This window comes from Pan paniscus, chromosome 15 (genome assembly GCF_029289425.2).
Source record: "Pan paniscus chromosome 15, NHGRI_mPanPan1-v2.0_pri, whole genome shotgun sequence".
Classification (NCBI taxonomy): domain Eukaryota; kingdom Metazoa; phylum Chordata; class Mammalia; order Primates; family Hominidae; genus Pan; species Pan paniscus.
The window spans coordinates 58,976,929-59,001,837 of NC_073264.2; the positions used below are offsets into that span (position 1 = coordinate 58,976,929).

Here is a 24,909-nt window from a genome sequence, read left to right on the forward strand (position 1 = left end):
GAAGCCTATAATTTGATATAAAAAATGCAATGTTCTGTGAACCAAATAGCTATTAAGTTAAGTGTCAAACCAATTGCCCTGTTTCTCTAAACTATCATCTCTTCCCTCATACAGTCAATAGGGTTACAGAAGAGGGCCTCTGGCAGCCATGATTGGGAAACTTGACCCTGCTCCAAACCGCCACCATCAATAGGGTCAAGAGTGTGCATGTGATATAAATTGGGCCAAAATGTCTCTTTCCCCAGGAATCTGGATTTAGAAGTATGAGATTCTCGCTCAATCTGTCTGCTCTCTTGAATAGAGGACACGTAAACACTGGAACTGCTGGCAGTGGCTATTTTCGACCATTTGGACAAGGAAATAGAGAAAGCCAGCCTGAAGCAAGAGATAAGAATGGGGAGCATGTGCCAGAGAAAAAGAGATGAAAGACAGAGCAAGAAGTCTTCCTGTTTTCCCCACAGCCCTCCAGGACCTGATTTCAGCCTATACCATCTTACCCCTCCCCTTCAAACCCACGAGAGACTCCCCGGTGTCTTTTCAATAGCTCCCATTTTGCTTAAGCTAGTTCAAGTGGAGTCTTGTGACTAGAAACCAAACAAACCATCACTAATACTCCACATCTTTCCATTTTACTTAGTCTCAAATGGCATAGAACCAGCTTGCCAAATTCTTTAAGCCAAAATCCTTGAAAGGAGAATCCAATTCCAGCCTCTCAAAGCAGATAAATGAAAATCAATGAAAAAATGCTTATCCTGAAATGTTAGGTGGGAAAAAAAGCAGGACACAAAATTGTATTGTAACTACACTACAGTTTATATTTCTCAATAAATCAAGAAATGAAGTCCTGTATGCCTTAGGAAAACTGGAAAGGAATTAACCAAAATAACAGTACTTGTGTTAGGGTAACAAGATTATTTCCCTTTTCCTTTATATTTCTCTGTGTCTTGAAGTAGTTAAATGCTTTATAATTTTTTTAAAAAACTATAACTTCAAAGACTATGTAGAAACATGTAAATACGTTTGTAACATAATGATATATTTTTAAAAGAAGAACATAAAATAGGCTGTCTGTTACATTTGTGGCTACATACATAGCTAAAAAAAGAACTGTCTTTTTAACACTCCATGTATGAAAGGAACAATGCTACTTCCAATGGACTATTCCCGAATTAACTCTCAGCCTTCACTTCCTCCCCACCTGTTTGCCCTCACCATCCCATCTTCACCCCATCCTACCCAAGCTATCCATCTTCAGCTGAGATTCCACATTTCCCTGCTACCTCTCTCCCAACTTCACCCTATTTTGGTGCCTGAGTACCTGCATGCATCTGCAGACATGTAGACCCATTCTGCCACTCACTGGCTGTTGATTTGCCTCATCTCTTTTAGTTCAGTCCATTTGGAATCACCTCATCACAGATGGCTTCCAGCCCATTTTAAATAAGCTATGCCAAGAGGCAATCCAGGTAGAACCACCCCTTTCTGTTTTAGCACTAGACAAGCCAGAAATTGGTAAAGAGTAGAAAGTAACAACCAAAAATAAAAACCATTGTGAACTTGGACAATTTATACTTGGGTTTAAATTACTGTAGCATAATTTTTAATAACAACAATTTAAAATACAGTTATGGGTATGACCAAAAAATAAATGGTAAGCCATCTACTTACAAACAAAAAGTGAGCATGGTTCTTTGAAGTCATAAAACTGATTCTATTCATTTCCTCATAATTATAACAGCTTCCATACATTGAACTGGATGTTGTTCCAGACACTCAATAAACATTATCTTACATAATCCTCTCAACTACCTGTGAGGCAACTATTATCATTCCCATTTTATAGGAACAAAACTGTTGATCTGAGAGGAGGTTAAAGAAACTATCATCAGAGTAAGCCGGCAACCTACAGAATGGGAGAAAATTTTTGCAATCTATCCACCTGACAAAGGACAAATATCCAGAAGCTACAAAGAACTTAAACAAATTTACAAGAAAAAAAACAAACAACCCCATCAAAAAGTGGGCAAAGAATATGAACAGACACTTCTCAAAAGAAGACATTTATGCAGCCAAGAAACATATGAAAAAATGCTCACCATCACTGGTCATTAGAGAAATGCAAATCAAAACCACAATGAGATAGCATCTCACACCAGTTAGAATGGCGATCATTTAAAAGTCAGGAAACAACAGGTGCTGGAGAGGATCTGGAGAAATAGGAATGCTTTTACACTGTTAGTGGGAGTGTAAATTAGTTCAACCATTGCGGAAGACAGTGTGGCGATTCCTCAAGGATCTAGAACTAGAAATACCATTTGACCTAGCAATCCCATTATTGGGCATATACAACAAAAGATTATAAGTCATTCTACTATAAAGACTTACGCACACGTGTGTTTATCGTGGCACTATGCACATTAGCAAAGACTTGGAACCAACCCAAATGTCCATAAATGATAGACTGGATTAAGAAAATGTGGCACATATACACCATGGAATACTATGAAGCCATCAAAAAGGATGAGTTCATGTCCTTTTCAGGGACATGGATGAAGATGGAAACTATCATTCTCAGCAAACTATCACAAGAACAGAAAAACAAACACCACATGTTCTCACTCATAAGTGAGAGTTGAACAATGAGAACACATGGACACAAGGCAGGGAACATCACACACTGTCGGGGGTTGCTGTGTTGCCCAGGCTGGAGTGCAATGGCATGATCTTGGCTCACTATAACCTCCGCCTCCCAGGTTCAAGTGATTCTCCTGTCTCCACCTCCCAAGTAGCTGGGATTACAGGCATGCACCACCATGCTCAGGGGGCATGTCAGGGGGTGGGGGAGCTAGCATTAGGAGAAATACCTAATGTAGGTAATGGGTTGATGGGTGCAGCAAACCACCGTGGCACATGTATAGCTATGTAACTAAACTGCACATTCTGCACATGTACCCCAGAACTTAAAGTATGTTAAAAACATGGCAACAAGTAGCATAGCAGGAGTATAGATCTAGGTCTTTCTGTTGCCAAAGTTTGTGGTCTTTGCATTAGACCTTGTAGCCACAAACCAGGTCTTAGATAGGTTTTCAAAATAAGGTACATCTAAAATTTAATGTTAAATCCAAGTATTAGCTAGTGAAAGTGGTATTTTGCATTACAAATATCCAGTTTATATGTAAATTTATATTTTAAATGCAAAATACACATCAGAATAAACACTGTAAAAACTACCACACTATCTACCATCAATAACATATACAACGATATTTAGTATTAACATAGACCTTATATGTTCTAATTTAAAACCATATTACAAAATGCTTCTCAAAACCACATATTAATGGTATTTATTTGTTACTGTTTACAAAACACTTCCTCTCATACATAAAGAGGTACAAATCTTACTCTCAGGGTATAAACATAATATGAACAAGGATAGATATTTATTGCACTTATTTCACTGTAATAGAGAATTTCATAACTTGTTCCAGTTAAAGTGCATAAGAGTTATACAGTATTAATATTGTACCAGGAAGATCAATACTAACAACTTCAAAAGAAGAAAGAGAAGAAACCACATTTTCTTTCTTATGATTCAGTAACTTTATTCTACTCTGTGTTTTTTAAAAATTGCCTTTTCCTTGGCCGGGCATGGTGGCTCACGCCTGTAATCCCAGCACTTTGGAAGGACAAGGCGGGTGGATCACCTGAGGTCAGGAGTTCGAGACCAGCCTGGCCAACATGGTGAAACTCCGTCTCTACTAAAAAATACAAAAAATTAGCTGGGCATGGTGGTGCGTGCCTGTAATCCCAGCTACTCAGGAGGTGGAGACAGGAGAATCACTTGAACCTGGGAGGCGGAGGTTATAGTGAGCCAAGATCATGCCATTGCACTCCAGCCTGGGCAACACACCAAGACTTCATCTCAAAAAAAAAAAAAAAGTTGCCTTTTCCCCCATTGAAGCACAGAAAATCTTAAGAAGGAAGTAAGGATGCACAAATGCAGAAGTTACAACCAGGCAGGTAAAATGATCATAAAACACCATTTAGTGTATTCTCATTCTTTAAAGTACATCTATTTGATTCATTCATTGCTGGTATTTTTTTTCTTTTTCTCTAATCACTACTACCATCATGTACTCTTTCTTTTTCTGTGTGAAAATAATTAGCTCTCTAATTTCTTCAAATGGAACTAAATATTTCATTCGTTAGCACAGTAAACTTTATTGAGCAACAAAATATACCACTTTGCCTAAAATAAAATAAATAAAGATAAATCCCCTGCTCTCCCCAAGCTCTATGGGTGAGATAGTTTTGTGCAAAGCAAAAAGCCCAAAATAGTGTGTTAAATGCTGGAGCAGAGGTGAATACACAGCATTACAGGAGCACAGAGGGAGGATTAGCCAGCCTGGGGCATTTGGGAAGCTTTACAGAGGACAGCACATTTAAACTGCACTTCTAAAGATAAATAGGAGCTTTCTGCAGGGTGATGAAGGAGACAGAGAGGGAGCACTGGGGCCAAAGTGCAGTAAAGCACTGAGAAGCAAAAGAGCATGGGCACAATAATGTCATTAAAACAATGAGCTGCCATCATCACTGGCCATCAGAGAAATGCAAATCAAAACCACAGTGAGATACCATCTCACACCAGTTAGAATGGCGATCATTAAAAAGTCAGGAAACAACAGGTGCTGGAGAGGATGTGGAGAAATAGGAACACTTTTGCACTGTTGGTGGGACTGTAAACTAGTTCAACCATTGTGGAAGACAGTGTGGTGATTCCTCAAGGATCTAGAACTAGAAATACCATTTGACCCAGCCATCCCATTACTGGGTATATACCCAAAGGATTATAAATCATGCTGCTATAAAGACACATGCACACGTATGTTTATTGTGGCACTATTCACAATAGCAAAGACTTGGAACCAACCCCAAATGTCCATCAATGATAGACTGGATTAAGAAAATGTGGCACATATACACCATGGAATACTATGAAGCCATCAAAAAGGATGAGTCCATGTCCTTTGTAGGGACATGGAAGAAGCTGGAAACCATCATTCTCAGCAAACTATCGCAAGGACAAAAAACCAAACACTGCATGTTCTCACTCATAGGTGGGAATTGAACAATGAGAACACTTGGACACAGGAAGGGGAACATCACACACCAGGGCCTGTTGTGGGGTTGGGGGAGTGGGGAGGGATAGCATTAGGAGATATACCTAATGTAAATGACGAGTTAATGGGTGCAGCACACCAACATGGCACATGTATACATATGTAACAAACCTGCACATTGTGCACATGTACCCTAGAACTTAAAGTATAATTTTAAAAAAAGGAGAAAAAAAAAAGAATTACTATAAAAAAAAAAAAGAAAGAAAAGAACCAATGAGCTGCATGATGAGACTATGACCAGAGTGTGTGAAGACCATATGGGATATAAGATCTAAAAGGAAAGTTGGGCCAATGCAGTAGCTCACACCTGTAATCCCAGTGCTTTGGGAGGCCGAGGTGGGAGGAGTGGGAGGATCACTTGAAGGAGTTTGAGACCAGCCTGGGTAACATAGCAAAACCTGATCTCTAAAATAATAATAATAATAATAATAATAATAATAATTAATTAGCTGAGTGTGATGGTATGCACCTGTAGTCCTACTCAGGAGGCTGAGGTGGGAGGATGGCTTGGGCCCAGGAGTTTAAGGCTGCAGTAAACTATAATTGCACCACTGCACTACCAGCCTGGGTGACAGAGTAAGACGCTATCTCTTAAAAAGAAAGGGGGCTTAGGGGGAGGAAGAGAGAGAGAGGGAGGAAGACAGAGCAAGAGAAATAAAAGGAAAAGTTGGACTAAAAATTCAACAACTAGTGATTGGTGAAGTAGATTAAAGTGCTTGCATATATGGAAGACTATATGCATTCACTATAATTTAAGTTATTACAAACAATATAGACCAACAAGATAAATGTTCAGTACAAAACAAAAGCCACTTGCGTGTGTCCATGGGCATAAAAAAGACTGAAAAGATATATACCAAAATGTTAACACTAATCATCTCTGGTAGTGGAATTATGAGTAATTTTGTTTTAATCTCCCTTTGCTCTCTGCCTTCCAGATTTTCTGCATTAAGCATGTATTACTTAGGCAATTAGAGAATTGTGGTGTAGGGGGGAGAAATGTGTGCTAAAATAGAACAATATAAGCTGGGTTCAGATTGTGGCATGCTAAGTAATTTGGACTTTATTCCACAGAAAGTGAAAAATTACTTCAGGTATTTGATCAGGGGTTTGAGATGAACACATCTGCACTGTGGGGAAGTAAATATTTTTAAGGTGTGTATGCTGGATTGGAAGGACTTGAGGCTGGGCAAAAGATGTGATGGATAGAAGGCAGTGATCGCAGGACTGGAAAACACATATATGGGGTAAAACGCACAGGATTCATTAACTGATTATAGGGCAAGGGGAAAGGGCAGAAGCTGAGGATAACTCAGAGTTTCTAGCTTGGGCAATTGGTTGGATATAGACATTAGAAGCTGAAATGCATAATGAGAAGGAAAAGGCACATTTTAAGGACAGAATGATGATTTTGGTTTTATGTGTGACATGGCTGGAGGACATTCAGGTAGAATGTTCGAAGGAATTTTGAAATACAGGTGTAGGTTCAGAAAAAGTGGGCCTAGAAGTACAGACACACTAAAGATGGTAATGCCATGGGATTAAATGAGCTCACTCAGGGAAGGCAGAAAGTGAGAGGACACAGCTGAAGCTAGAACTTTGGGGAATGCTAAGTCATAGCAGCCGTCCAAGCACCCAGAGAGCCAAGAGAGCCAGAAGCGGGTAGAGTTCTTTTTGAAATGGGGATGATACCAGAGCTGGTACCAAAGTAAAAGGGAAAATATTTACTACAAATTGCAGCTTCCAATAGACAACCATCATAGAACCTGATCACTAATGGAATATAGAAAAAACAAAAGGCCAACAGGTACAAAGGCACAGAACAAAGAGAGGCAACTGTTTACCAAAGGTGGGTGAAGAGAGGTGAAGTAAATGCACTCCTTTACTGATACCTTTCCAGGGAAGGTGGGACTGTTTTGAAAGCTGTCAAAGCTGACCTACTGCATGGCTGTTCTAAAACAGTGATTTCAACTCTCTTTTTCACAGACAAGAAAATCCATGTCCACCAAGAGGTGTCCCAAGTCTCAGAGCCAGTTGCTGGCAGGTTTAAGGATATAATTAATTTCCAAACCACTAGGGTTTAATTCAACCATACATCAACACACTGTTTCCCTATACAAACACACAAAAAAGAATACTCACCCCAAAAATATCAATAATGGAATACAATAAAACATGAATGAATTTATCCTTTCATTTGACTTATGGAAATGAATTAAATTTCTTATAGCATACAACCCACCACCTCCTACCTTTCCAGCTAACTTCCACTACTCTTTGATTCTACTGAGACCTCTAATTCATGGACCCTACCATCTGTTCCCTGTCCCTAATTATCTAGATTTCCTCTTCTCTGCTTACCAGGTTTAAATTCCATGATCAATCATTTTATTAATACAACTCTTTTGTATACAACTCCGTTGTCCCTATTTTTTAATACCCATTGGATAATCGGTAACTCTGGTTATATCCTTATCTCTACTTGTTCCATGCCTTTACTGTGTTAATGAATGAGCCAACCTACTGGCTAGTCTTACTTTAAATTTGTGACCAAAAACTTTAAATGGACCCTTAAGGCTGCCAGACAACCTGAGCGCACTTGCCCAGTCCATTCATTCTCCCTACTTGTTTTAACTATTCATACCTTCTCTATCCTCCAGCCTCTACCATGTCCTCCACCATCCTCACTCTCATTTGGTGATCTCTCTTCCTACTTGGAGAAGACTGCAGCAACCAGAAGAGAACCTCAACAGACTCCCACCATCTCAGTTATACACTTTCCCAAACGGGCCCCACACACCTTACCCTATATCCATGTTCCTATCTAAGGCAATGTCCCTTCTCTTGTGCACTAGTTTCCATACACTATCTCTCCAACTTCATTAATTTTTCTTTCTCTATTGAATCATTCTCATTTGCATGCAAACTTGCTCTTATTTCTCCAATCTTTAAAGAAAGAAAAACTTTCTTGAGCCTGATTCCTCCATTTCTTCTGCTCCCCTTTGCACAAAAATCCTTGCAGAGTCATCTATACTCACAGTTTCCAATTCTTCCCTCTAATTCTCTCTTATACACATTCTAATCCATTTTATCTATCCTTATGTGCTCTTGTCAACATTCTTGTCAAGATCACCCATGACCTTTAATTGTCAAATTCAATCGGTCTTCTTTTTACTTGACCTTTCAATAGCATTGGACTCAGCTAATCTCTTCCCCTTCAAACTCTTTATTTACTGGCTTCCAGGGTATCACATGTTCCTGGTTTTCCTCCTATCTCCCTGGATGCTCCTTCTTGATCTCCTTTGATGGTTTTCTTCTTCTCCTGAACCTCTTAATGTCAGAATGTCTCAAAATTCAATCCTTCTGCCTCTTCTCTTCTCTATATGCATTCATTCCTTGGAGGTCTCATCCAGTCTTAGGCCTTAAATACCACCCAAGTACTGGCAAATCCTTAATTTATATCTCCAATCAGACATCTACTCTGAACTCTAAGCTTGCTCTACATCTCCAATTACATTTAGTATCTCTAAAACGTTATCCTTATCCCCTGACAATCCACCCCCCACCCCTTTCCAAAGTTTCTCTACCTTGAAACCTTCCACACTTCAGCTGATGGCAACTCAAACTTAGTCAAACCAGAAAAGATGCAGTCATTTTTTACTCCTCTCTTTCTTACAGATACCATATCCAATCTATCAGGGTACCCTATTGGCTCTAATTTCAAATATATGCAGACTCTGACCACCTTTCTCTTCTTCTACTGCTACAACTCTGGTTCAAGCCACCATCATGTCTCACCTACGTTATCACAATAACATACTAATTAGGTGTTTTCACCCTGTCCCAGTACAGCAGTGAGACTGATCTTTGTGTAGGATAAGTCACATCACTCTTCTCCCAAAACTCTTCAAATGCTCATTTCATTCAGAATACAAGCCAAAGGATTGACAATGACCTCTAAGGCCCTCCTTTATCTGCACTCCTGGATCCTCAGTGACCTCATCTCCAACCACTTTCCCAATTGTTCACTCCACTTCAGCCATACAGGCCTCCCTGCTGTTTCTCCAGCATGCTAGTTGTACTCTACCTCAGATCTTTGCACTAGCTATTCCCACTGCCCAGAATGTGTTCTTCTGGATGTCCATATGGCTACCTCCCTCATATCCTTCAGGTCTTTGCTGAATTGTTACTTCCTCAATGAGGACTTCCCTGATGAGCCTATTTAAAATTGTGATAATTTCTAGCCCCAGAATATTTTATCCTTTTTATCCTGTTGTAATTTTTCAAAAGGCACTTATCACCTTGAAACATACTAAATAATTTATGTACTTGTTTATTTCTTTATTGTCTTGTTTGCTCCCACTAGAACTTAAGTTCTTAAAAGGAAAATACTTTTGTCTGTTTTGCTCATTGGTGTACTCCTGACACATAGGAGGTGCTCAATTAACACTTGTTGAATGAATGAATCTATTCCCTACCTAAGTAACCACACTACGCATTAATCATCTTTTTTTAAAAAATGTTTAAATAAATATAGAAACAGTGTCTCACTACATTGGTCAAGTTGGTCTTGAACTCCCGGCCTCAAGCAATCCTCCTGCCTTGGCCTCCCAAAGTGCTAGGATTACAGACATGAGCCACTGCACCCACCTTTAATCATCTTTGTATCCAGATTTCTTATTTATATTTACTCAATAACTGTTCATTAATTGAACAGGATAAATAAAACAAATGCCCTATTGCCCATTAAAGTACCTTCATTTATCTGAATTCTATCATGTTTCTTTTTTTGCATCAGCTTGACTACTAGAATTTTTTCTGAACAAGGTACAAGCAAACAGCAGGATGCATTAACAGAAGGCTTGATCTTCAGTGCATTTTCTTAGAGGTAAGTCCCCATCTATCTCCAAAAAGGTAAATGGCATAGATATCTAGAGATTGTCCTTCATATGTGATCAGACAGGAAATGAGAAAGTCACCTTGCTTTCACATATTATATATTCATCACTGTAGCCTTTTCTTAAGTATATTTTTCCAGACTTCCCCTAAGCTGTTGCTCATTCCCTGTAACAGCCAAATCAATTGACCATATTGTACTGGTTTGCTTCAGTGTGTTTGTTTACTAGTTGAAGCCTGCATTAGGACAGGGATTATTTCATGGTGCTTGGTTCCCTGGCCCTCCTCCAGCTTTCTCCTCTCTCAATCTCTCACTGTGCAAAATAGCAATCTTTCTCTACTTCCGAAAGCATGAGCATCCTGAGATTTATCTGACTATCACTTAATTCTCTCTTCTTGTGAGATTCTCTGCCTTCACTCTTTTAACTCTATGGTCTGAACTTAGGTAGGTAAGTGCCCATCACAAATAACTATGCCAAGTTAATCTTTATCCCTTTTGGCTACCAGTTATAGCCTTGGCCAGTGCGCTTCCCTTTTTTTGTCCTGTTATTGTATTGCAAATGAAGCACGTGCAGCTATTTGAGCAAGTACAAAAATATAATATGAACATGTCCTTATCTAAAATGTCACTTTTTCAGTATTCTTTTTGGGTTGTTCATTGTTAGCCAAAGTTCCATTGTCATAAAAATTACAATAATAAGCCACCCTGAGTCTTGTAATTTCACACACAGCTTCTACATTCTCTAAGCCACTAAAATCCCATGGTTCCTAATTAAAATATTCAAAGGTGAAAGTCAAGTAATTTCCACAAGATATATTAGTTCCTTTACTTATGTTTCCAGGGTTTAAAAAGAAATCCTTTGCCAATAAAAAAGGAGAAGTTTTTGAGTGTATAGTACTTCAAAGGGCATTCCACAGTGTGTTATTTTCTTTCCAGAAAATTCTAACACTATATAATTACTTTTGTATGGAAAATGAATAATTTAAGCCCCTAATGCTAAAAACAGCTAGACAGAAACCATCCAAATCAGATAGGCCTTTCCTGAAACCAGATGAAATATCGAACTAGAAAATATCTGTGTGAGAACAGCCCATGGAACAAAGCTCTTGAATTATTATTCAATAGAGAGGAAGCATGGTAGGGGAGAAAGTTACATGAAAAAATAGTGTTTTCTTGTCTTTGTGCCGGAATTTTTGTGGGTCCCACGCATCACAGAAACTGTAATGTTGATTGCACCCCAAATGTCATAGAAAAATACGTATCAGAAATGCATCTAGGAGCTTCCAAGCTTCTGACAACAATAACTGCAAAAACATCAATTAAGCTCCATCTATTGCAACAGAAATGCATTGATAAAGAAAAAAGCGAAAGCCCACCTGCATAGAAACTAAACCGCAGCTACTCCTCCAATTCGAAGAAAAATGAGCTGCACTTCAGTCGCCAGTAGAACTAATCCCAGCAAATATAGCTAGTGGGTTTGTGTACTGGGGGAGGGGGACTGCGAGCAGAGCACACCTCATCGCCCTCCCACCAAAACTGGTCCAAAAACGTGAAAGCATCCACGCCGCATGACCTCGCTTAGCTGGAAGAAAGCGGTGACCGCGACGTGCGGCGGGGGCGGGTGGCCCTGTCGCCTCCCCTTCTCAGACCCCACCCCCCGCACGCCCCCAGTCTTTTGCACGGGTCTCTGGCTCCAAGCTCTGGGGCTCGGAGACCTGAGCAGGTTCTTTTCTCTTCCCAGGGTGAAGAACCTCCTAAAGATATTGTAACCGGAGTAACTCCCGCGCTGGCAGCGTCTCAACAGCCCGGAGTGAACGAGCTGACCCCACCAGCGCCGGGACCCACGTCTGGGTGGGCCGCCCCCGCCAGCCCCACCCCCGAAGCTCCCCAGCCTGCGTCCCCAGCGCCCCGCACGCAGTAGGGGCTTTCGGGGCATGTATCCCCTAGGGCTGACTTTCCGCTAAGTGAACAGCCATGTTAGCCTCCTCCGGGCGTAAATCCACCAGGGTGAGCCGGCCCACGGCGGTCAGGAGCGCTCACCAGGTCCCCTCCGCACCTCCCCTCAAGGCTACGACTGTTTCCAAACTCCTGGGCGCACCCAGCCGGGCCCCTTGCCCTCTCACGGTTCAGCACCGAGGACAGCGGACATACTTTTCTCCCCGGGGGGTCCCCGCCGCCAGGAAGGCGGTGTTGACAGCGCCCGCAGGGCTGCAGGTGTCCGTACCGCGCGCCCGCCCGTCCGCATCTCCGCGGCACCCCTGCGCGCCCACCTCCCTTCCCCGCCTCACGCAGGGCAGCCGCGCGGCGTCTTACTTTTCTGGCTGGAGTAACCTGGATAATAGCCATAGTAGCCGGTGATCCGCAGGATCCGGTCCTCGATAGTGGCCACCCCGTTGGGGGCCGCCTTGACATCCATAGAGAGCGCGGGGCGACGGCCCCGAGTGCGGCGGGGCGGAGAGCGCAGCGCGGGGCCCGGGAGCTGGTGCAGGTGCCGGAGCCGCTGGTGCTGATCTAGCAGCTCGTGCTCCCGCGCCCGGGCTCTGACTCCACCGCCCGGCGCAGCACCGGCTCCGCATCACAGCGGCGGCGGCGGCGGCGGCGACGGAGCGGCCCCCACTCGGGCCGGCCTCTCCGTCAGCCTGGCAGCTCTCCCGCGCGCCACCCGGAGCACTGCTGCCCGAATAGCGCCCCCTCACCTCCGACGCCCACCGCGGCCGGGGGCGGGTGTGGGCGCCCCACCTGGTCGCCAGCTTTCATCATTAACCCTTGCGCGATCCTTCCCGAAAACTAGACACCCCAACCCCACCTGATGAAAGGGATGTTTGGTCAGGGGGGGCGCGAGAGGAGAAGAGAAGGCGACGGTGGCCAGGGGCTCAGAGAAGGGTGTTGGGAGTGGGAGAAACCCAAGAGGGACTCATAGCTGTTAATGCGAGGAATTAACTCTGTCGCTCGGGGAGAAGACACTTCTGGGGCGCCCCGGTACTCGGTCCACGCTTGGCGTCTACACCACCTCTGGTCTGCTGATATGCAAGCATTCCCCCGCGTTAGTCAGTCCTTGCAACTTGTCTAGAAGACTGGGAATCTTTTTTTATGAAATGACAAGAAAATTAGTTCCCGGCAGGTGGTATATGGAGTGATTATCCGGGTTTTGCAGACGCAAAGACTGTAAGTGTTCAAGCCCTCAAGTCTGACTGTCCATACGGACCCTCCATCCTGCCACTGAAAAATGTCAAAGGCTTAGAAGATTCAGCTGCACACAGCACGTTTATTTTTCCAATTTCAAATGCTCTGAGGAGAAATGATTTTCTCCTTTATTGCCAAAAATATCAGGAGGGAAGTCCTTCAAACTGTAAATATCTGGACGAGTGAAAGTCTTAGCTACAGTCTAGAGCCTTTCCATTAGAGCAGAACATCCTTGAAGCTGTGTGTTCAGAGCGAACACCCTCCCCTCAGGTGTGTGGCTCTTCTGCTTTAGCCAGAGACCCAATGGGTTAGGGTCAGTGAGCAGTGGAGACGATTCCTCTGTTCATAGTCTGCAGACACAGCTTCCTGCAAAAAATAATAATAATGATAATAATTTTCAAAGTTTCATCTCAGAAATGAAAAGGTGGAGGTGGAGGGTTAGTGGAGAGGAGGGTCAGCTCATCAGCTTAGAGGCAATTTAGGTCCACCTTCCGTGCAGAGCTGGCTTAAGACATCCCTGCCAGGTTTCATATTACTAAAGCTTAGGGAGAAGAAAAAAAGAGAAACATAAGTCGACTTCAATGCCCCTCTCAGAAACCTCCAGAGAACCTATCACACCATCCTGCCTCCAAGCATTTTCCACATTGTGTGTGGGCCCTTAAGAAGGAAGAAATACGCAATTTTTTTTCTAAAAGGTAAATTAGGTTTAAGCATATGAAAATGCAATATTAAATTTTACACTATGTTTTGGGTTTTCATCCAAACACAAAGCTTAGCACGGGATCTTGAGAGTGGAGTCAATCTGAGATTATTGTGGCTGGAAGGAGAGCTCATAAAGAAACCAATTTCCTCCTACACCTGTTTTCTGGGCTAGGAAAGATGGAAGGGTGGAAAGAGCTAAAAGGTCAAAAGGAACTAAAAGGAAAAACCAACACTAGTGCAATGATGGGGAGCTAGCCATATAAAGCAAAAATGAAAGCGTTATGCCTTTACACCCCCCCACGTGAAATAATATTCAGCACACTTTTGTTAGTTTTATTATTTCTGTGGCAAAATTATATCAAATGCATGTATTGCACATGGTAAAATGTGTTCATCACATATAATTTTAAATGTCACTTTTGTTTGAAGTTTCTATGAAAGATAAATTTTCCAATATTACATATATATTTTGATAATAGCCATCATAATCCATAGCACATTAATATATGTATCAGTAAGAGAGAAATTAGGAAACAATTCAAGCAAAAACCTTCTAATGTAACAGGAATATATATGTATACACATACATACACACACATATGCATAGACTTAAAAACAAGTGGTTTTTCCCATTGCTTATAACTTATCTTGCCATAATTAATGTACTTAAATTATAAATAACAATTACTGTGTAAGTCATTACCTTCTTCCTGCTTTTGCTTTATTTTCATAAATCTCCATAGAAGTAGATAAAAATGTATTTAACTGGATCTGATCATTCATATAAACAGTAAATTCAGCATAAATTTAAATACTACAATGTAAACATACCCACAAGAGTCTATGTTTTCTTTTGAAAACGTAAAAATTTTCAGACTGACCTGGAAATAAATTTTAAAATAGCAAAGCACTTACAAATCTCTCTATAATCATCTGTAATAGGATGACCAAAATAGTAAATGCCAGCAAGTGCTATAATCTAGGCCACACTTTTAATGGAAGGAACTGAAATCCTACAATTATAAATTGATAAACAGTCAAAGGTAAATTTCTGCTAGTCATGAACACTCTTTGGCATACATGATAAAAGATGTTTTAATCTTTCAATAGTCATTTTAGACGTTATTAACAATTTACAGAAATTATTTTGAAGAAAGGATAATTTTTTTTTTTTTTTTGAGACGAAGTCTCACTCTGTCACCCAGGCTGGAGTGCAATGGTGCGATCTCGGCTCACTGCAACCTCCGCCTCCCGGGTTCAAGTGATTATCATGCCTCAGCCTCCCGAGTAGCTAGGATTACAGGCACCCGACACCACGTCCAGCTAATTTTTTTGTATTTTTAGTAGAGATGGGGTTTCACCATGTTGGCCAGACTGGTCTCGAACTCCTGACCTCAGGTGATTCATCAAAGTGCTGGGACTACAGGCGTGAGCCACCGCGCCCGGCGGAAGAAAGGATAATTTTTAAAGCATTTTTATGTTTGCTGTTTAGTCTACCAGTTTTCACAAACCCAAATATTCAAATTTACAAACTATGAGTTGCAATGTATGCCTCAAATCTATTCTGAAAGAATAAAGAAAAGACATAACTTAATAAATGAAAATTGAAGGTCGTTATTTGATTCACAAAATAGTTTGTCATGATAGCCCTTCACATAGCCAGTTTCTCTAGTAGTTATAAATTATAATTCGATTTGTTATAAAACAAAATTTGTTTTTTGTGCGCTTTTCAGGAATTTTTTAATGCATCAAGCAGAGGGTATCTATCTGTGATCCCAGATGAGTTTTGATATATGAGCCATATGGATTTTGATCATCTGATCAAATCAGATTAGCTATTTATACTAATTGAGTATACAATTAGTTATTCACATTGTTGTGGTTTTTTTTTTTTAAAAGCCAAATCATTTGTAAAGTAGTTCATGGGATGATCACTTATAGTCCTTGTGTCTGATGCTAGAATAGCTATACCAAGTAATAACATTAAAACTAAATATGATCACTGGGTATAAATTTTATTCAAAGATAAGCAGTCTGAAAATACCATATCAGTCTATACACTTTGGAAGGGTTAGTAAAATAAAATCCATGGAATCTAGTCTTCTGTACTTTAATTAGCAGAAAGGGATCAGAAAATCTGGGCTTTAGTCCTCTTTTTATGGCAGGAATAAGACACCTAATCTTTCTATTCACCTATTTGAAGTTACCACTGAAAGATGCTGAAAGAAGGGGAAATGATCTTTTTCCCCTCTGGGAAATTAGTATATTTTACCTATCTCCTTGGGCTAAAAGTAACTTGGCTGCTTGGAAAGCCAAGAATATTTAAGCTTTTATAGTCAAGGGCCAATGTTACTTTGTACAAACACCAGCACTGTTTACAAAGAGTTGACCCCAAGAAATTTAAACAGTGTTAGTGTTTAAAAGCATCTGGCTTCTAGCCAACCAGGTGATAAGAAATGGCACCTGAGAAAGAAAAAGCATGCTCTTAATATTCCATTTTCAGGGAAGTTGTTTTGAGTATTTAACTGCCAAGTCATCAGCCACCCCATTTGGAATGCTGACACAGCCATTCTGTTTCAATCGTAGGCAATGGCAGACATTGCTAATTTACCTTTCAGCTCAAAGGGGCTGGGTGTCTGTATGAGAAGACAGGGCAGAGTCCACTCTTCATTGACCTCAGGTGCCAGGCTGCATCCCAGGACTAATTTTGAGGCTCAACTCTTTGGAAAGGCACTGAACCTCTTTGGAGAAAGTCTTAAGTAATTTCAACATATATATTCAAATTTTAGAATTTGTCTATGATCTGTGTGTGTGTGTGTGTGTATGTGTGTGTGTGTGTGTGTGTGTGTGTGCCTCTCTCTCTCTCTGTCTCTCCCTGTGTCTCCCTCTCTCTCGGTCTGTCTGTTTTTCTGTCTTTGTCTCTCTGAGTCTGTGTGTGTCTGTCTATCTCTCTGCATGTTTCTCTCTGTCTCTGTCTTTCTCTTTCTCCTTCTCCCTACAGCGTTATACTGTACCCGGCAGTACAGCACAGTGGTTTAAAGCATGGACTTTGGAGCAGACTGCCAGGAGTCATTTCTGACCTCATCATTTTCTAGCTGCGTGACCTTGGGTAAATCTTTTGAAATCTCTATGACTCAATTTTCTCATCTCTAAAATAGAAATATACACCTATATAGTGGAACTATCATGAGAAGTAAATGAGTTTATATCCATAAAGATCTTATAACTGTGACTGGCATATAGTAAGCATCATATATATTAGCTATCAGTACTATTTTTATGCAGACATAGAACCTTTGAGCTTCAGTTTCCTCCTCTGTAAAATGGGCTCATACTCTCTATTTCATAGTATTGCTGTGATGGTTAAGTGAGATCACATATTAAAATATTTTACAAAGGCCTGGCACATCGTGGGTACACAATAAATATTAATTTTCTTCTCCTAGCCCCGCCCCTGCTCTGTCCATTGTTTTTTACTGAAGTTGATTTACACTTTCATTCTTCATTCACACTCTTGGAACTTCACTGTGGCAATTGCTTTTACAGGTCTCCTTTAATTCTTTCAACCACGGGCAATGATCACATGAGGCAGACCTTGTGTGCCAATGGAATAAGTGGCTTCAGAAGTTCAGTGCTTTGCAGAAAGAGAAGCTGCTCAAGATCAGCAGCTCTTCTTGTCCTTTAAGGAAGCACGAGCACAGGAAGAGTTTACTTCATACTGGGAAAGGGACCAAAGCTGTTAATCCCCAGGTGTGGGAGGCACTCAGGTCCTGCTTGGTGAAGTGGAGCAACCTCAGAGGGATCACAGTGTGATGCCCCATGGGAGGCAGGCCCATTAGCCATTAGGCTTCCCAGCTTCAGCAGATATTCTGGTGCCTCCCAGCTTGTCCAGAAGCAGCAGAGTCCCCAGTCCCAGAGGGATCACATGTGGGCTTGACTATTGCACATTTCAGCAGTGCCCAGTGGACTGAAGATCAGACCTCCTTGATGCTGAGCTAAGCCAAAGATCTCCCCTGACTGCATAACTCTGCAGCAGGGGAGCCCCAAGAAGACTGAGATTGCATTTCCCACTATTTTAATGAGGAATAGGGACTCAGAGTAAGATTTACAGTAATTTAAAGCAAATAAAGATTTTTTTAAACCCTTTTGAACAGCTGTGTTGGTGGTTATACATTCAAACCTGCTACATATTCATTTTACAAATAAGCCTTTCTGTAATTTAAACGTCTAAAAATGCCATGCACACCACAGCCTCAAACCTGCTGCATATTATTTGTCACACAAGCTTTCTGTAACATTAACTGCTAAAAATGCCAACCCTGCTGTGGTAGTCATTGTTACTGTTTGCCAAATAGTCATGGTTCTCCCCCATTTTAGGCATACCACAGGACTGCACTTCCTGCCCCCTTGTGGTTGTAGTGGGGCTGTGTGACTAATTCTGGTTGTGAACAAAAAAGCAATTATCATCTCAGTCAGAGCTAATACTAGACACTCAAGGGTTTTCTCTTTTTCCCTCTGGCCCCATGACCATTAGCATTCAGGATGACTCTGATATATACAAAGTAAAGTTACTAAAAACTGTAATTGAAGAGTTTTAATTCCTTCCATAAACACTACATTTAATTTTCAAATTCTATTCTCTTTGTCCTTTGTTTTCCAAAGACATACTATGTATGTCTAAGATCACTAGTTCTTGAAGCAATTCATCAATAAATCATAGAGAAGACAAAACAAATTGTTGGAAAGAAACATTATGAGTGGCACAGAGAACCAGAGAGAACACAAAATTTGAAACTCGTTAGAATGCATCCATAAAACACAGACTCCAGAATACACGTTCAATACATCCACATCTTGAATGACTACTATTGCCAAAAGCAATTTCAGAAATGACTTTGTCTTTAATTTCAAGAACTATTAATCTGCAGGAAATATATTCACAAGGTTTTATTTCATCATTATTTTCAGTATCTGTGATTCCCATCAGTAGAACTTGCTTTTTAAATGCCCTGAAATAATACAGAGGTACCAAAGTGGACATTCATCCTTTTTTTGTTTGTTTGTTTGTTTAGTACCCAGCTGATGCGAGAGGAGGCTCCTAACAGAAAGAGCATACCTTTCAAGAGAGAAGCTAAAAAGATCGCACCAAATAACTTTTATGCTCCAATTCATTTTCTTTTGTCTCACCTTTGCAGTGACCACCCTGTATGGATTGTCATTGATTCACCTAGACACAGCCTGACAGCACCTCACCTCATGCCAATGCTGGGCACCTCTAACCTCCTGCACCAGCATTTCCTTGTTGGTGCTGAGACATGAAAATGCATTTGCTTGGCTCAAGCATGTACAACCTGAAAGTGCAGGGGACAGATGTAACACTGGGCAAACCTGTGAAAATGGGAAACAGGAGCTAGGGTATAAATTCTCCATTCCATTCTGAATGGACTTCCCTGAGAAGCTGTCACTTTTGCAGCCTCTTGCCCACAAGATCGTGCAACTAGTCAGACTGCTCAGTCTTCATGCTAAACTATGGTCAGCTCAGTCACATGCCCTCATATGTATACACTAGTACATAAACCCCTGCCTCTGCCTCAGGCTCTCTTTTCTGAAGAGCTCAGGTTAAGATGCCAATTTTCCCAGTCTCCTCACGTGGTCACTGGCACATATCCCTGCTCCACCAATCACAGCATCCATTCCAAATTTTGAATGGGAAGCCAAGTGGAGAAATCCTGGGCCATGTCTGCAATGGATATCAGCAGCTGTAACAGTAGTTGCAGCCACAGTTTCCATTGTCCGTTTCAGTGATATGGGCTGTATAAACCTCAAGTTAAATATTTCCATTGTGGAAATTATGGGTTTGATTCTCCCCTGTTATCCATAAATGTATAACAGAACTTCGTATGTCCCCCTGGCTACCCCATAGCATTATCCCACGAAGGGTCAATTGCATTATAGTCTATCTCGCTGGCACCTCTCCAGTTGTGCTGTGAAAAAAACAAAGTCCTCTTCTGAATACCAAGGGGGAAAAGAGCCTCAAGTAACATTTAAAATCTCTACTAGTTCCATATTCCTATGCCACCCAGGTATTCATCATAGCATCACTGGTAATAATAAAATAATGTAATCAACTCAAATGTCCCAAAAATAGTAAAATGGTTTAGTAAATCACAATGTATCCACTGGGTATAATATACTTTAGATATTAAAATTATGGCTATTGCTATGAAGACTACAAAGTGATGAGAAAAATCCTATGTTCTAATATTAAGTGGTGAAAAAAATCAGAATTCTAGATTGTATACGGATGTCTACTACAATTACATATTTTTTAATGCAGGGGGAAAAAAGTTACTCAAAATTCAAAAAATGGTGGTAAGAAGAGTGAAATTATAAGTAATCTTCCATTTTCCAAGTGTTCTGAAATATAATTTGCTAATATTAAAGTGAATACAAACACACACACACACACACACACACACACATGACAAACCCTGAAACCCTTTCCCAGATCTTTATTCTCCAGCATGGCTTGTTTTATGTGCAATGTGCTGGAGTGTGCCGCCTGCCTGCACACCATCTTTTTAGTAATCGCAATTATCTCCTTTCTATGGAATGTGATGAAGCCTGACTAACGGTCTCTAATTCTTCTGTCTTTCCATGTTCTCATAAATAATAAAACAGGGCTCCATGACAACAAGCACATAAAAAGTTTTGTAAAATCTCAAAGTAGCCCTAAAATGTTTACATTCTTAAGCTAATAAAGTGCTCTAAGTACAGTTATTTGGACATCAGTATTACTTGCTTCTATGCAGTAGAGCCAAGTGATAAGAACATCCATGCTTGGACAGTCCCTACAAATGCATCTTCATCTGACTACTACTACTCCTCCCTCAGCTGTTTCAAAAGGATTTTCTTCTCTGGGAAGGCTTCTCTGCTAACCCCATCCTCCTTCCTGGAGGAGCCAGGTATTTGCTCCATAATAGCTCTTTCCCTGCTGTGTAATCTTCTCGACAGTGCATACTTAAGTTCCTCAAAGGCGGTGACTGCATTTTGTTCACCAAGGTATGACCAGTGCTTCTCAGAGTACCTGTCACATACCAGGCAATCAAAACACATTAAAGGTTGAAGAAATCATTGTAACAAAAGTTTTCATCAGAAGCCTAGGATCACTTTCTCAAAGTACGAGCAAGGCACAAACACTCAAGATAGGTTGACTTGTCTCAGGACCAGAAATGTAATAACTTGCCCAGTGCAAAGTTTACAAAGAAGGAAACTGAGGCTAGAGGGCTAAACAGATGGTTCAGAGGCCCCTCGATGAGTCTCTGGCAGCCCTTCTCACTCTCAGTGGATCATCTTTCCCCTGACCCTGTGCAATGCCACCTTCGGCTATGTGGCTTTCTAACTGCTCCTTATGTGCAATCAGATCAAATCTACTCAGGTTGCCATCCCTCCCCACCACCTTTCCAAATCAGACCGTATGCTTCTCTTCTTATCCTTCTTTCTGTCTTCCTCTGGCTGAGCCCTGGGCTTGGTAGACAGAAGGAATGCCCATCAAGGGTTCTGTTAAATTTAAATCCAAGACCATGTCTATTTTCCAAAGTCTGTGTGAGTTATGTTTCTGGTGTAATCAGTAACTGACTACTTATCCAATCTGTCAACTATTACTCCTAATCTTTTGGAAGAGGCAGTGGAATAAATAAATAAATAAATAAATAAATGATTTCATGGTGTCTTTAGATAAGAGTAAATGGATGGAATTATATATTTTTTCTTATTATGGAATTGACATTGTCAACATTCACTGCCATTCATAACACGGGCTCAATTTGACAAATCTTTTGTGAATTATAATTAATTCAGAGATTTGAATCTCCTCTTTATGTGTAATCTCCTACTGAAATATTCAGGAGACTTGTTTACTTGTTTCTTCATTGGTTCAGGTAAAGAAATCATCAGCTGGGCATGCAAAGGTGATAAGCACATGCTGTCTTCTTTCTTTTTCTCTAATTTCTTTCCTTTCTTCATCCTACTCTGCTCTGAAATTCACTAGGACTTACTACCACTGCAGTAACATCAAAATAGTAGCGTTATTGTCTAGCTTTTACTGCATACCAAACAACTCCAAACCTTAGTGGCTTAAAATAACAACCATTTATTACTTCTCATGAACTATTAGTCACTTGCATGGTTCTACTAATCTGGCCAGGCTTGGTTGATCCTGGGTGGGCTTGCTTATGCATTTGTGGTCAGCAGGTAGATCAGCTGGGGACTCAATAGGATAGGCTCTTTCACATGTCTAGTGGATGGGAGATTGGGATAACTGGGCCACATATCTCATGACCCAGCAGTTCGGTCCAGGCTTATTCATGGCAGCAGCAAAATTCCAAGAGTAAGAGTTAAGAATGCAAAGCTTCTTGAGGCCTAGACTCAGAACTTACTTCTTTCATATTCTATTGGCCAAAGTAAGTTGCAGATTAACTCAGATTGATTGGGTGGAGAAATGGATTCTGCCTCGTGGTGAGATTGCTGCAAACAATTGTGGCCATTCTTGGATTCTGCTACATCCAACTAATGTAAATCAATGCCAATGTTGTTAAGCAGATTGATCAGAGACTTGATGAGAATGTCCTTTCTGCAGAATGTGTCTTTTGATAGAATTCCTGGATTCTAGATTAGCAAAGCAATCTTCCAACCATGGGTTAACAGAAGCAATGTGGAAGTAACTTCATTAAGCAAAATCTGGCATTAAAATGTTACCTGCAACAATGAGATTTGGTCTGAATAGAAACTGCAGCCTTTTGCATGACATGTAATTCCAAACCTTTTGACTTCAAAATGGGGAGGAAGGAGTCAGACACCCACACATGCTGGGTCTGCATAATGTTGGTACAATCAGACATAGAACAAAGCAATGCAGTAAGTTTCACATAGCAGGGCTGTTCCCACAACCAAGATGAAAAGGGAAACCTGTAAAGTTACGGCATTCTAACTTACCCTTTGTGCTTACCCTTTGTGGGGGCATTTAACACACTACAGAGTGAAGATCTGATTGCCTTCCATCTCTGCTATATTTCTAGTTTCTTAGGGACATGAATAAATCTTTTAAATTCATATTTCTTGTATATAATACAAAACCTGGCTGCTGAAAAAAATGAGAGCGCGAGGGAGTTATTTCTGTGACTCAGAAAAAGACTAGCCCAATATAACCACATTTATATTTTTAGAATGTCTATTTGCAACCAAATACTCAAAGATTCTGCCATATAAAAATTACAGAATTACTAGGTGAAAATAAGTTACTTGTTATAAAAACAAAGACATTACTATCGAGCTTAAGATTGAAGAAGTTGGTTGTGTTCAAGTTATAATCTTGAGAATGGATTGAGAAATGCATGTTTTTGCTTAATAAGTGAAGAAAAATTCTTAAATTTTCATAAACTTTCATCTAAAATTTCAATTTACAATTAAACACAGCAGCAACATTGGATATATACAAAGTATATGCACTTCAGTTCAGGGACCCCTTATTCTTAACTAATCTAAAACCCAGGTTTAAAGACTAGTGGGCTACCTATCCTTCAGAGAAATCTCTGTAAATGATTATCCCTAATGAGGAACTGGTAAATAGCAGCAAATCCTGTAGATAGTTTCTGATAGGTCTTTTTCTCTCCTTTTTCAGCTCAGCTACCCAAGGACAGGTGACCCATCTTTTTTTTTCTTCTTTCCAACTTGTATTTTTGGTTCAGTGGGTACATGTGCAGGTTTGTTAGGTGGGTAAACTGCGTGTCACACGGGTTCATGGTACAGATAATTGTGTTACCCAGGTCATGAGCCTAGTACCTGATAGGCAGTTTTTCAATCCTTACCCTCCTCCCACCGTCCACTCTCAAGCAGGCTCCATTGTCTATTGCTCTCTTCTTTGTGTCCATGTATATTCAGTATTTAGCTCCCATTTGTAAGTAAGAACATGCAGCATTTGGTTTTATGTTCCTGTGTTAATTGACTTAGGGTAATAGCCTCCATCCATGTTGTTGCAAAAGACATAATCTTGTTCTTTTTGATGACTCTGTGGCATTCCATGATACATATGTACCACATTTTTATTATCCAGTCCACCATTGATTGCCATCTAGGTTTATTCCATGTCTGCTATTGTGAATGTTGTTGCAATGAACATACACGAGCATGTTCTTTATGATAGAACAATTTATATTCTCTTGGGTATATACCCAGTAATGGGATTGCTTGGTCAAATGGTAGTTCTATTTTAAGTTCTTTGAGAAATTGCCAAACTGCTTTCAACAGTGGCTTAACTAATTTACATTCCCACCAGTAGTATATAAGTGCTCCATTTTCTCCACAATCTTGCCAGCATCTGTTATTTTTTGACTTTTTTTTTTTTTTTTTTTTTGAGATGGAGTCTTGCTCTGTTACCCAGGCTGGAGTGCAGTGGCAGATCTCAGCTCACTGCAACCTCTGCCTCCTGGGTTCAAGCTATTCCTCTCTCTCAGCCTCCCAAGTAGATGGGATTACAGGCTTATGCCACCATACCTGGCTAATTTTTGTATTTTTAGCAGAGATGGGGTTTCACCATGTTGGCCAGGCTGGTCTTGAACTCCTGACCTCAGGTGATCACCCTGACTCAGCCTCCCAAAGTGCTGGGATTACAGGCATGAGGCACCATGCCCAGCGATTTTTTGACTTTTTAATAACAATTCTGACTGATGTGAGATGGTATCTCATTGTGGTTTTGGATTTGCATTTTTCTAATGATTAGTGACATTGAGCATTTTTTCATATACTTGTTGGCTGCATGTATGTCTTCTTTTGAGAAATGCCTGTTCATGTCCTTTGCCCATTTTTAATGGGGCTGTTTGCTTTTTGCTTGTTAAGTTCCTTATAGATTCTTGATATTAGACCTTTGTTGGATGCATAGTTTGCAAG

General features: G+C 40.6%; 1 protein-coding gene across 4 annotated transcripts in view; it reads right to left on the minus strand.

Moving 5' to 3' along the window:
- Window positions 1-24,909, minus strand: part of SLC35F4 (solute carrier family 35 member F4) — a 420,477-nt gene that overhangs the window by 288,528 nt on the left and 107,040 nt on the right. For 2 of the 4 annotated variants that reach the window (XM_055097635.2, XM_055097634.2), the window contains exon 1: window positions 12,394-13,344. The exons of 1 other annotated variant lie outside the window; for it this stretch is intronic. In XM_055097635.2, coding sequence (XP_054953610.1) covers window positions 12,394-12,496 — 103 coding nt within the window. In that variant the 5' untranslated portion in view covers window positions 12,497-13,344. Of the gene's footprint in view, window positions 1-11,456; window positions 11,655-12,393; window positions 13,345-24,909 lie in introns of those variants that run through there. One more of the 4 variants, XM_034937615.3, reaches the window with a different exon arrangement.